The 14939-nt window shown below is 40.1% G+C and overlaps 1 protein-coding gene across 2 annotated transcripts in view; it reads left to right on the top strand.

The window, feature by feature from the left end:
• Window positions 1–14939, top strand: part of LOC139940460 (probable JmjC domain-containing histone demethylation protein 2C) — a 176616-nt gene that overhangs the window by 80657 nt on the left and 81020 nt on the right. Inside the window, exon 3 of one of the 2 annotated variants that reach the window (XM_071936722.1) lies at window positions 2570–2686. In XM_071936722.1, the coding sequence (XP_071792823.1) occupies window positions 2570–2686 (117 nt within the window). Of the gene's footprint in view, window positions 1–2569; window positions 2687–6062; window positions 6178–14939 lie in introns of those variants that run through there. The other variant, XM_071936723.1, reaches the window with a different exon arrangement.

Raw genomic sequence — 14939 nt, 5'->3', positions numbered from 1 at the left:
TGAGTAAGCACTTTGTGGAGAGGTAAGGTCATACTGTGGCTTTTTTCCCCAGCGCTGTAGCCCCGAAGTTTCTAGGTTGTTGTTATTTCCATAAGCTGTTTTGAGATATAGTGGCGCAGCTTTATGTTACTACTAGGTTTGGGTAAATATGTCTGTGTAATACCAAAACCAAACAGTTCACTATTATAGTTTCCACCATACCTCAACAAAAAAAGGCTAATGGGCTGTAGGTTGCTTGGAGGACAAAATGAAGAAAAAAACTCCAAACACGCATAAAGTAGTTCGCTTCATCCACGCTTCATCCACTTACATAATACAAACAGATGGAATATTTTTAATAATTTTGAATCCTATTGTTATAATTCAGTTTCTTATATTTCATTTAAAATGAAATTGTCAATACAATTGTACCTGCTTAGTTTTTTGACTAGTGCCTTTTGTTCGGAGCCCTAGACTCGGAGCATGCTTACATGATTAAGGCGCTATTAAGTTTTGGTGTTAGTATAAAGTCAAATGGAGTTCTCTTAAATATAGTGAAATTTGAACTGTTTGCTTGACCTATGCCCTTTGACCTTGTATACATTGATGAGGTTCATTTTAAACTGGGTCATGTTACAACCATAGTAGGTGTGCATAGTTCACATTGTATTACCAGCAGTCATGAGGAAGTGATTATGAAGGACATATTTGAGCAGGCATATGGATGACCAATTTGTATGAAATTAAGGTGGCCCAATTACCAGAGTGTTTTTTTCATGAGCACTCTGCTTGTATCAATGCTCATTAACAGGGACTTAAATGGCTTCTGACTGCAAATTATTTTGACACATACTGTAAAACATGTATGCCAGTGCCAGGGAATTAATTCATTCAGCATTGTTTGCATCCTCGCAAAATATTTAGGCAGACTTGCTTTGTGAGTAAATGAAGATTGCTGAGTAGGTGCTACGCTGTACAAAGGCAGGCCTGATACTTCACGGAGGCAATGAAGGCGATTGCCTCCGTGTCCCATGGTCATTGCCTTGGTGCCCTTGAAATGGTCCAGTACAAATTTGCAATTTCGTCATAGGGTGCCCTGTACCATGAAGAAAATGCCTTGGTGCCCTTGCCCTTTCAAAAACGAAGCATACAGCCCTGCAAAGGAAATCATTTACTGCATGCAGCATGCAAGCATCAGAGCTATTTGGGTCATCCCATCATTAATGTATTGGAATTGCTCTGAGAATACAGGTTTTTATCTGTTTTGATCTGTTTTATGCATGAATTACAGGGCATTGGTAATAGACATACAATGTGGGCCTGAAGTTACAGTTACAACAGTACATACATACTGGTACACGGTACATCCCCGGGAAATGGAATACTGCATAATTCCATGGTCATTCCGTACTCCTGATACAGGAGTGTCACAGTCATTGTTATTCATGCGATGTGCAGCCTTAATTTCCAGCACCACACAGCACGTAGCACTTTTTTGTTAAAGCAGTATATGAAAAAAAATCTGGGTTTCCTGTTTGGATTGGTAATCTTGAATCCGAAGTACTTCTGACCTCAGCGTCTGTATAGGTCTACAGTATGTTGAGAATTTAACAGGTATAATATCGGGGTACCTGGAAACGATGTGCATTTGTGCAGGTTGTTGATGTTTCGCTATGATTATTGACTGGGTTGTGTGTAGATATTGGGTGTGAGTCATCGCCCATGCTTCTTAGTAGCTCCTTTTTTTCCCCCGTCGTGATTGGGGGAGGGGCAGAGGCACTTGTCCCTTCAATGCAATTTTCATAGAATCGCCGGATGATAATTTGGGTACCGTGGTGTCGGACATTTCTGGGAAGAGCTCGGATTATTACCGTTATTGGACATGATTGTGTTCATTCAGCTAGAGTGAAGACACAGCATGGGGATTGGTATGGGGTTATTTGCCTGGAAGGTCATATTTGCATCAGTCAATCTTAAGTCAGTAATAACAAGTATAGAATTATTGCTAAATATTATTATTGTTGAGCTCTTGAGAGTTGATGAATTGTGAACCATATTTGTATTTTATTGTATGGTAATTTTTTACCAATTCAAAGAAATTAATGTCGGTTGTAAGGGGGTGGGAGATGGACAATGTACAATAATATTATGTTATTGTATGATTTTGTGATTTGGTTTTCAATGGGAAAGCATTTTGATTGTTTGCCTTGGCTCTCGATCTCATGCATAAGATGCTGCAAGAATTGATAAACAGATTTTTTAAAGTTTACTTCAGACTTTGTACTTGTGTAGCCTCTATTGATATAAAAGGGTTTGACCTTGGCATTTCTGTTTTTTAATGGCAGGCAATATACTGTAACAGGTGATATATTGAAAGGTCTTTTTTTTTTTATTTATTTTTTTACATCTTGTATCACAAATCCAACAAAAATTCAAGATTTGTCTTTCAATATTTTAAATTTTCTTCCAATCATGAGCTGTGAATAAATGGTTCCTGCAGGAAGTCCAGGCTGTGGGACCCTTTTGAAACATGTGATGTCACAGTGTATACAAATGGAAAATTATATTTCTCTTGGTTTGTTTGTTGCAGAATTTCAAAGTGCTGGTCGATCGTGTTGGTCTTTCCAACAGCAACTTTGTCCCATTAGAGTTCTTCCACGACAAGCATCTTCTCTTCCCCAAGAAGGAAGACGTTCGCCAGTTTGAGGTAAGAATTGCTCAAAGTTTTGGTGCTTCCTTTGTTTTTATTTTCAAGAAACTGATGAAGACCAACTTGTTTCGTCGGCAGTGATTTTTGTTTTGGGCCATCTTTGTTTTAGATCTGTGTTCATGGTTCATAAAACTGTTCATCGAAAATAACTACTGTGAAAATTTCTTCGCTAAGCAAACACAAGTGGGGCACCAGTCGCAACAGTGTCATCTTGATGGAATTTTGACTGGTTTACTGTTTCTGCTTAGCAAAATTTTTTTGTGCTGAGCGAGATTTTGTGCTGACAGTCTTTAGGAAATTAGGCCCATGGAACAAGCAGCGTTGCTGAGCAAGGACACAATCTTGCCTAGCACAAACAGGTTACCAGCCACTACCTACCAGCCACAACTGTCTCTTCTGGAACTAGTGACATGTTTTCAATTTTTTTTGCTTGAGGAAAATTATTTTGGAGGTGGAAACATACAGAGCTCAAGCACTCGAAAACGGATAAGTTTTACAGAGTTTCTTACTTTATTACGCCTTTTAACCAAAAAGGTATCTATGAATGGGGATCGAAGTATGTTGAATCGGTTTTCAACTACGTCTCGGTAAAATTATCAAGAGCCAGGCCTCGTTGGGATTAAACCACTAGTTGAAAACCTCTTCACCCCACATTGATTCCCTTAATATGACATCATTGATGCAAATTACAAGCCACTTAGTGTTCCATAATAGTACCAGACACTAACAACGCACTAAAAATGGAAAACATAATTCCCCATCCAAAAATGCTATCAACCTCTCCCTTTTTATCTCTCACTCGTAAAAAATATTATAGATGAAAAATAGCGGACAAAACACCATTACTCTAAATACCTGAACCACTCATGCCTGTCCCCACACCACAGATGTCTGACTCCAGCACATATGGCACTGTTACACACTGTTACTGAGTGTCAATAGTAAAATATAAAGAGAGTGCCGTTTGATTGTATGTAAAAATATTATTAACCCAAGAACCTGCTTGCATCATCAGCCCAAGGGTGGTGAACCCCCCAAGCTTAGTTTCAAGGACAGTTTGAGTATTAGTCTCTTTCTCTCATTAAAGGAGATGGGAAAAAGGTGTCAGGTGGTTTAATTAAAGGAACACGCCTTGGATCGGTCGAGTTGGTCTTTAAAAAGCATTTGTAACCGTTTGTTATAAAATTCATATGGGTAGAAAGATGTTGTAAAAGTAGAATACAATGATCCACACAAACATGCCTCGAAATTACACGGTTTTCCTTCGTCGACTAACACGGTCGGCCATTTATGGGAGTCAAATTTGTGACTCCCATAAATGGCCGACCGTGTTAGTTTGCATAATAAAAGGAAAACCACGCAATTTCGAGGCAAAATTTGTGTGGATCATTGTATTCTACTTTTTAAACATCTTTCCAGCCACATGCATTTTATAAAAAACGGTTACAAACGCTTTTTATAGACCAACTCGTCCAAACCAAGGCAACGTGTTCCTTTAAAGGAACATTACAGAATTGGTTTTTGCTAACAAAACAGTTGCTGGCAGTGTTCTATTTATGGTATCCACCATACATAAACTGACAAACCTGTAGAAGTTTGAGATCGATCAGCCATCTGGGTCACGAGAAAATAGTAAAAAACAAACACATTTTTGCATGACATTGGTTCTAATTTTGTTTTAATATAAATTAGTTTTGTTTATTTCTCATCAAATATGACATTTCAGACAGAAATATTTTAAGGGATGTTTTCTACTATCATCATCATTATAGACTGTGTAAGTTTTGTGTAAATCTGTGATCTATGACAAGTTTCTTTTTTTACCAATTCTGTAATGTTCCTTTAATTGAGGGCAAAGCCATTGTGAGTCGATGCACTCTCTAGTCTTACGTTTCATTGCATAAAATTTTACAGGGTTAGGATTTAATTCTAGCATGGTACGTTAATATGTTTTTTTTTATGAGTTGGTTAGAATCGGACTGATTAATAATCCACCTTTATCATGCTGCCTCCATCTTGGTCATGTTCCTCATATCGAATAACAATAATGAATGCTAATAATCATTCAGAAAATAGAAACCAGACTATTTTGCTCTTCCAGCCTCGGTTTGGTAACATTGATATAAATGGGAGAAATTCAAGATGGCTGCACTATGATAAAGGTCTATAACCCCTGGCACTCACAGCAATACGGAGACTGCCAACATAGGGGCTAGATAGCTCACTTGGTAGAGCACCGGCATGTTAATCCGGAGATTGTCGGTTCAAATACTGATCTAGTCAGTTTTTCTTTGTTCAACCCCCCTCAAATCACAATTCTGTTCAGCTAAAGTACACACCCAATAAAGTACACATAAAGTACATGGTCAAAAGTGCAGCTTGTTTCCCTCACAAATACTTTCCACATGTGAAGGAAACTCGCCACACTTTCCATGATGAAGCGAAACACCTTGCATTGAAGGACTGCTGATGCTAAATCCTGCTGTTTGTGGAAGGTCATGTTACCACTTGCTAAACACAATTAGGTTCAACCATATCCTCAGTAGTTAATTCTCTCTCGCTCTAACCATGGAAGTGGAAATAGCAGCCCCTAACCTCTAGTCACCACACAGCTCTTTGTCCGCTCAAACTAGCCTGGAAATCAAACCTGTTTGTTTTCCTGCTTTTCATTGCTACAAAAAAACACAAAAAAACCTGTGAACTTTTACACCAAATGCTGGAAGACGGGGTAATGTATACCATAAGTGAACAGGAAATTGCTTGGGCTCGGCTGTGAATGACCCTGCCTGGCTACCAGTCTGGCCCCAGCAGGCGTGGGTCGAACTGATGGGTTCTACCCATGGGGGGTTGTGGCTCTAATCCCAGGCACACACCTGAGTGAGCATTTGGGCACCTGAAAGACCTTTGCTCCCCTGATATATTGTGGCAGACTTCATTATTGTTTCAACTGTACAATGCAGACAAGCACAATGCCCTAACCTGTATTATACAGTGTAGATTGATACTATTGATCCATTGCTAGTTTTCATTGGGCTACCTGTGTACTATTACCTTGGCATGGCGGTGCTTAAGCCTGATAGGCATCCGTGTCCTTGAATACGGATCCACTACAGAGAGAGAGAGAGGGAGTCCCGCACAAAAGGCGTAACTATCTGGATTACCGGCTACCTTTGAGTGCATGAAGTTACCACTGGGAGAGAGATGTACTTTGCACTGTACACACCAACACAGGGAGATAGATTGCAACGCTGATAGCTCTTCATATATACGAGGCTCCTATAGATTCCAATCTATGTTAAATGATAAGTTGCTCATTTAGCGGCCATTCAATTTTGTTATGGAGGAAGGAAAGGCCAGGAGATGTCCGTGACGTTGTAGTAAAGGGGGTGTACATTTCATGCGGGACGTGTTGAGACAAGTAAAGAGCTGTGCACTCTGTGTAGTTGCCTGTATTTAACGCTAGCTTGCTGGACTATTATTATACACAGGTAGGTAGACGTGCATGTTGTGTGGTCTGCAATTTGTTTTTAGAAAAACAAATATAGTTTACACCTATTGACTTGTCTGTACAATTGATGAGTAGTACAGTATCACTTTGTGCATGGTACTATTACACCAGTAATTCATTCATGCGTTTAAAATACTTGTGAAATCCAAATGCATTAGGCCCTAATGGGTTTTTCTTTGTACTTATCATTTGTAGTAATTGAAGTGGGTCCTATTTATTGAGAGGTTGATTCTACCATCTGTGGGTTAACAGCATGGTGTCATGTGCTGATAGTTTGTTTCAATTCCACACTGTCAGGTTTTTATCGCAGTGTTTCTTGACCTTTCAAAAAGCTTCAGCTTCCTAGTTTTTTTTGTGGTGGGGCCAGTCAATTAATTTGAAAAATTTTTATACTATTTTTCGCGCTTGGAATTTCATTTTTGAAGATGTTGTAAGGGCAAGGCCATTTTAATTTTTTTGCAAAGGTCATTTACTTCCATTGGAAAATCTTAAAACAAATGGGAAATTTTTTGATGGGCACCAGGGCCAACGATTAGCAAACAGAGGCCATGACATTCGGGGCTTGAGTGTAATGGGGGACTTTTGGGACGCTTGGTGGCAGCAGACTTACCAGGTAAAATCCATTGTTCTCAGTTATGTGCGCATGCTCAGAACTACGTCAACAATGGAAATTTACCTGGTAAGTCTGCTGCCACCTAGCGCCCCAAAGTCTCCCACTCTAGGCCTGCTTTTTTTTTTTAGGACAACCCATTATTTAAGTAAGCTCAAAAGTTGTTTCTGGAAAATGAGGGGGAAAAAAAAAGTCTGGAATGTGGAGAGAAGATCGAGTGTTCTCTGGATTTTAATCCCAGCATATGACCCATTTCCACACCGACTTTAGTAGTAGTGCACAGGACCATCCGGTCTGGAAATATCCTGTGCCGGAAATGCCGACTCCTTTCTCTGAAATGTAACACATCCTCAGAAAATGGAAAGTGAAACAAGAGGCCGGGGAGATCAGATTTAGTCTGGTTCCATGGTTTTTAGTTTGTTATGTTCTGTCTTTGGAAGCTGCCTAGTTGTGATAAGAGGTTTTGTGGGAGACACCAAGGTATTTTGTGGGTTTGTTGTCCCCATTGGTTGTTGTACACAGCACTAGCCTTGAATTAACACCTGGCACCTACTGCGATCGCCGTGGTGCCCTGTGCTTTTACTGTGGTGCCCTTTACAAATTTAAATTGTCTTGATAGAGTTGCTCCTTACCGGAGGAAAATTTGCTGTGCCCCCTCAAAAGTTATATTCAAGGCCTGCATGCAGCTAGCAGGGCGCACTTTCATAAAACTTTTCAGCGGAAAAGCAAGTTTCTGGGTTGGGCACCAGTTGCAATCAAATAATTTTGATGACTCTTTCTGGTAATTTCTAGTTACTGCTCAGCAAGAATTGGTTGTGTTTAGTAATTTTTTGTACTTAACTAGCTTTGTGAAATTGGGCCCTTCTCATCTTGTAATAGCACTGTTGTGTCCACAGCGTAGTGAAATACAAATGCACTGTGTATTCATGGTTTAGACTTCACCACACCAGACAGAGAAAGATGGTGGCATTGCTCCTGGCACAGTACCATTCCTCATTTAGCGTTATCAAGCGTGCTGCAAAATGCCCTATAGTGATCCAGGAAAAAAAAAAAAAAAAAAAAAAAAAGTAATAAAAAGTGTTTGTCGTCCCTTCATATCACTTCTGGGACTCGGCTCTCTTGCACGCACAGAGAATCAATGCAGTTTCTATGGCAGGTGTTGGGGGCCCACAGCAATAATTGGCAAACACTGAGAGGATACCGCAAGTGTCTGGATTGAAGAAGAAGAATTTCTGAGCGAGACGGTGTGTCTAAGGCTAGCGATAATTTAGTTTGTACTCTCTCCAGCTGATGGTTGTGTTGGATGGGAGTTATTGTCATTTCTAATCTCGGTGTGTGTGAAGAAAAAAAAAGGTTAAATGTCAAATGTTTTCGGCTGAAGAAAAAAATTAGAACTCTCTGTTGTTGTTTTTTTTAGCTGTCGAGTAGAGTCAAAATAAAAGCAAGGTTTTAGAATTATTCATTGACTTTGATCAGTGCATTTTGATCGGTGCATTTGTTTGGTACAGTCATGCAGATTGTTGTTTTGTAATAATTTATATTGTAGGTACTCTTTTGGAGCACTTGAATTAAATTATTAAGATGTTTATTTTGATTTGTATTGAATGTCGGATAAAGTCTACAAGTAAATCATAAAAAGAAAATCTTGAAACCTGTTGGCAAAAACCTTTATAGATGGCCCACAAATTGATAGTCTTCGATGAAGAGAATGTCATTTTACGTTATGAAATGACTTCTTTTATGATTGGGGTTGGGGATGAGATTTAATTTGTTCCTATTCTTTTTTGTTGTTGACAAATTCAATGTACAATGAAATGTACTAGTCTGATCAACTTGGTGGTCACACTTAACTTTAAAACGAAACTTGATTGTCAGGGATTCTGTGCACTTTCACACCTGGCTTATTTTGACTGGGGCAGTCAAAATTAAGCAATAGTGGGGTCTTCAATTGCTATTTACTCTGATTTGAGAGTAGTTCAGCAGGGGAAAAAGCTTTCGCTGGGGGATTGGCACTGGTATTAACTTGATCACCACCAAGCTTTCAGATTGAATAAACAAACCCATCAATTTGTGTTTCACAACCCCAAATCATGTACTTTGGTCTTAAATGGCTGAAGAAGTGATGTCAGCAGCTTTTACTTTTCACATGGGACCACTGGGTCAAGGACAACATCCTCTCACAGCAACCCCCCCTCCCACAGAAAGAGGAGAGGGAGGGAAAATTAAAGAGATGCACTATCCATCAATCAATTTCTGCTGTTCTTATATATATTATTTTTTCCCTGTGCCAGAAAAGTGCATTCATGACTCACAAATAGTCCCTTCACTTCCAGCCCGATTTCTAAAACCATCCATCAATCAGAACCCATTTAGATTTGTTTTCCAAGGACAACCAGTTTCAGGGTTTCTGGAGTGTTAAAAGAGAGATGAAATCTGAAAGGGGGAAGCGTGTCTGGCCACCTCACTTCTGGCTGATGAATTTATCCAGAGTAGCAAGTAGGCCCTAACCAGTTCAACCTGTGGGTCTATGATTTATCAGGATGTTGTTCCAGATTTTTAGGATTTTTTCCTTGATCCTTATTTCATGTCTTTGTAAGGTTCGCTTATTGTCAAAGACCAGTCTTCTCACTTGGTGTATCTCAACATATTGACAAATTCCATAAAGCTGCTTTAAAAGCTGACAATGTTGCTAACCAGTTCTGCGTTAAGCACAAAACTAGCAGGAAACCAGTCGAAGACTGTGCATGTGACATGGTATTTTGGCCGGTAACCTAATTCTGGTAAGCATAACTTGGTTGAACTTAGCTACTTTTTTGTGCTTGGGCACTGCAATGAATTTGGGCCCTGACCAAAGTGCATTATACCATGACTGATTTGTTCAGGGTGTTTCGTTCTGGTACATTCACCTCTGTGTTTTTATCTATGGGACAGTTATATGCAAATCATGATCATTAGGGTCAAGATTAACATCTTGTAAAGGAAATAAGCTTATTTACCAGGTACCTGATGTGAAAACCAAGAATGGCTATTACCAGGAATGGCTAGTACCAAGGCTTAATTTCATAAAGCCTGTAGTAAACACAAATATGTGCTCAGCACAGAAAAACCTTGCTTAGCAGAAGCTGAAAATTAGCCAAAATTCCATATTATAGTTAACATCGTTGCAACTGGTGCCACCCTCATCTTTGAGCTCAGCAAATAAATTGACTGAGCAATCTTTTCTGCTTCTCGGCTTCATGAATTTTGGCCTAGGAATGGCTACTACTCAGGACAGACTAGTACTAAGGAATGGCTAGTAGTGGGTACCAGGAATGGTACCTCTTCTCCAGCGCCTTTACGGACTCCCCATGGAGTGGTAGTTTACACCCTCCCCTATCTCCACTAGACTCTGCACATGCAGCCAAACCCTGCAGCATGTAGCAAGGCAAAGTTCAAGAGTGCATTGTGTCTCTTTTTGTATACTGGGCTTTGTTTACTTAGCCAGCCTTTGGGGTTTTATAGCTTGTGCTGTCTGGCTAGCTGGTAGTTATTGTTCTCCTCATCAACTCTTGCCCTTGTGGTGTCTGTGAACACCATTCAGCTGCCTTTCTACTACCAGTACCAAGTTCACCATAACATGTGCCTGATTTTGTCCTGGTTGGACTGAGGAGTGCATTGTGTATGAGCTCATGATAGCAGACGAAAGCAGGGAACGATCTCATCTAGCCCTTATGCTTAAAGAAAAATATTTTGACAGAACAGACTTTGTGCACACTGGGTGCTAAATACTGAGTATCAAATGATGATTTTTTTTGGGGAGTAGCATCTGAAACATTTTGTGTGGCATTTTGCTCTGCTATGCAAGGGAAATCGTTCGCTGGAAAGGCAGCACATTTGGTGCGTGTGTGTTTGTGTGCGTGTTTCTGGACTATACCTGCCCCCAGCTGCAGTCATTGGATTCAATTTGTCGTTGAGAGAAGAAGTAAGAGTCATATCTGATCTTTCATCGTCGTTGTTGGGAGTCGCTTCTTTTTGCGCGGCACATCATCCAATTATCCGAAACAGGTCAGTTGGGAAAGGACTACACGTTTTTTGTTTGTGAATGAGTCATTTATAGTATTTTTGTCTAGTTGTAGAATTGTCAATGAACACTGTGGAAAGATATGCAACAGTATCAGTTGAGTTTTGAAAGTTCCAAAAAGCTAAAAAAAAAAAAAAAAAAAAAAGGGGGCACATCATAAGAGTAGCTTACATTGTTATAGATACTATTCAACCAATATAATTTATATCAGCACCTAAAGGAATCAAGATGAACAATTTTTTCAACGTTAGCTTTTTACATATTTGGGAAAGAGCACGGTATATTTGTTTTGTTAATGAGTCATTGATATGACTTGTCAATGATAACTGTGGAAGGTATGCAACAGTAGTCGGTTGAGTTCCAAATCTAAAAAAAAAACCAAAGGTGTAGTGTAAGAGTACACTATAGATACCACTCAGCCCTTTACCCTATAGTCCACAGATTGCCACCATTGTTTGGTATACAAATAGAATATTATATCGACACCTAAAGGGATAAGATAAACAATTTTGAAAACGAAAGCTTTTTAAAGATTAGTTTTTCTTCCATAACCAGAGTACTTAGAAGTGAAAAGTCCCCTAAATGCATACGACTATCCAAAACTGCTGTGCTTTACTAAGCTAATCTTTACCACCACTAATTTAGTCGTTACCAAATGTATACAGACCCTTTTGGTAGAGGCATATATCAAGTGAATTTTGTTTGTCACTCCAGCTTAGGCTGTAATCATTTTGAGTATGTTTGTAATGTAATAATCGTCTGCAGTGGCTAATCATCAGCAATCAGTTCCCTCAGAAACGGCCTTGTCCAGGCAGCACCAAAGTCCAGGATACTAATATTTGACTATCAAAGGCCGCTACTTTGTTATCACCATGCGCTGCTGTATGCCAAACATGAGATTATTAGTTGATATTAAAATAGCGCCAGATAAGCGGTATTAATGAGGGTGTGGCTAGCCCCTATGTATTGGACATAATAATAGCCACTGGTCCTTCAATACTCGGTGTGTGTCCTTGGACCTCATGCACAGTTTTTGATATGTATTCGGAAAACGCACCAATGGTCTTCCACACATTGATGGTCACCTCACTGAAGCAGGCCTGATACTTCACGGAGGCAATGGAGGCGATTGCCTCCGTTGCCCCTGGTCGTTGCCTTGGTGCCCTTGAAATGCTCCAGTAGAAATTTACAATTTCCTCATAGGGTGCCCTTTACCAAGGAGAAAATGCCTTGGTGCCCTTGCCCTTTCAAAAACGAAGCATACAGGCCTGCTGAAGGGTTGGGCAGCTAGAGGGCGTAACCCGTGCAGCTTGAGTAATGCTCAGTTTTGCGCTTGAGCTCATTATGGAAACTCTTTAAATCCATATGTCCATAGAGCATAGTGCCTCTTGTGTTATAACACCCCTACCAAGTATTCTGCCTGCTCATTGGTTTAGAGCGCGTCACATGACATGTCTTAGTTTTGCTAGACGACTGCCATGTGATAGTGCGTCGGTTTGCCGTGCGCTAGTCCGAAGACTAGCACACGGCGTGCAGTACCAAGACGTCCGTTGCGTGTACGAGGATGATAAATTAATAGTCTGTAATTATTTCGGATTGCACGACACTACATGCAGCACAGTAAAAGTTGTTGCAATCTGTATTCGCGTCGTCCGTGGATTGTAGCATTCAGGTCTGTAACTTAATAATAATAGTACAGTATTCAGAAATGTTTGGGGTGTTATAAAACAAATATTGACTGCTGTTACTCGTGCAATGGTTGAAACTACGACTCCCTCGGTGATCCCCGTAGCGTTCTATTTTCACTCGGCTTCGCCTCGGGAAAATAGAACGCTCTGGGGATCACCTCGTGAGTCATAGTTTTAACCATAGCACTCGAAGCAGTCAATATTTGTATACTACCCATTTTACGTTTAGTAAGTCAGGCCTGTATGCTTCGGTTTTGAAAGGGCAAGGGCACCAAGGCTTTTTCTCCTCGGTAAAGGGCACCATATTGTAAAAATTTAATGAGCATCTCAAGGGCACCAAGGCAATGACCAGGGGCCTGGAGGCTATTGCCTTTGTTGCCTCCATGAAGTATCAGACCTGGGGTGGATTTCACAAATAGTTAGGACTAGTCTTATCCCGAGTTAGGACAAGTTACTAGTCCTAACCATGTCCTAACTTAGGACTAGCTATACGTTTTTGATATCTCTTAGGACTAGTCCGTCCTAAGTTAGGACTAGTCCTAACGCTTTGTGAAATCGACCCCTGGTCAGGTATCCCTGCCTTAGTATCCAATGCTGCCATTTATTTTGTTAGAAAAAAGAGACACATACCATGGTTTTGTTGCAAACACTTTGGCTTTCACTATAAATCTACAATTTTTAATCTGTCAGACGATTTCAGTAAGATGATATATGCTTTGGATGTTTTATGACTCTCTAATTAGGTACTCTCTATGCCCTGTTCCTTTTTTATGTCGTCGGGTAAATTGTTAGCTGTACATGTAATTGTATTACAACATCAAACCTCAATTAGCACAGCATAGGCTGTGTGCTGTTTGATGTCTCATATGATAATCGTTAATTGGAAAAAAATATTATAACATTTTCCGTCAATTTCAGACAATTCATCATGAGCCGCCGTAATTGAATATCAACATTGAACCTCAGCCAATGCAGGTTGCGCTGTATGGGTCTCTTGTGTGTAAACCTTTAATTGGAAAAAAAATTGACAACATTTTTGATGCCACAAAAACCCTCGTTAATTTCAAAGCACGGCATATTTATCATGCATGTTGTCTTCCGATGGAATGGGCTCCTCGCTGCGGGAGGTGAACGAACCTTTGGAGCGCATCAGCGTTCCGTCTCGGTTGTGCTTTGTGGGGAAACGGGGCCTGGTTCAGGGGCACTGACCTTGGCCATGTTCACATTACGCATTCACTCGCATGATTTCCAAAACACGCCCTGGAATGTCTGCACATGTGCTTCCCCTTCATCAATTTACCCGGTTTATGAAATGGGTCGCTACATAGTTGGCGGTCGTTGACCCACAATGTTGGTCGGGGATAGTGAGATATATCAACATAGAAAATTCAGGAATGACAGCGATGGAGAAAAGATGAACTTTCAGTCTGGAAACTGACATGATTGTTAAGTTCAAATAACAGTCACAATCCTCCATAGAAACACAAATGTCCATCTATGAAATATTATACAAAAAGAAAAAAACAAACACAGGGAAACCAGTAGTTTAATCTGGACTGAAAGAATTGGGTTAGAGAAAATGAACTTTCAGTCTGGAAACTGAAATGATTGTAAAGTTCATATACCAGTCACAATCCACCATAGAAACAAAAACAGCTATCAGAAATACTGCAAAAAACACACAAGGAAACCGGTAGTTTATTTATATGGACTGTAATAATTGTGTGTTTTTTATTAGTGGGAGTATCATGTTATGTCTGGCATTGGAGGGAGCAGCCACACTACCAGCAACATTCCTAGTCAACTGATATAAAATGTTATCTTCTTTGTTGAACAACAAAGGGTACAATGAAACTCATTAGAAAAATAAAGCAAACCAAATGATAGCGATTCAATGATAAAAAACACACAAAAAAACCCCCAATAAACCTAGGTCAGTTTCCTTGACTCTCCCCTAACAACTCAAATTATTTCGGGCTAATATATCAACACCTTGTCTCTGAGAGGGGAACCTTAATTGAATCCAGAGTGACAACCCCCCCCCCCCCCCCTTAGTCTTTGAATTTGAAGAATTGTAGTCCATGTTTTCAGCATGGCTGGTGATGCCTCACTTCACATCTCTCTATTGCTATTCATACATACACTAGACTAGAGCCTTTGTATCCTAGATCTGAACAGGGTCAGACACTGTTATCCCCCCCCCCCTTGCACCTGTGTGTTCATACATAGATGTGCTGTGAGGACACTGCCTATAGTTCCAATGGGATAACTTGTAGAACAACAGATTCATTATTTATCATGCCAGTCTGAGCTGTTGAATGGGTTTGGTGTCTGGCCACAGATAAACACTACCCAATAGATCTTTATCTTGTATGATGCCACCA

The sequence above is a fragment of the Asterias amurensis genome, chromosome 8 (genome assembly GCF_032118995.1).
Source record: "Asterias amurensis chromosome 8, ASM3211899v1".
Classification (NCBI taxonomy): Eukaryota; Metazoa; Echinodermata; class Asteroidea; order Forcipulatida; family Asteriidae; genus Asterias; species Asterias amurensis.
This window is presented reverse-complemented; position numbering and strand designations above follow the sequence as displayed.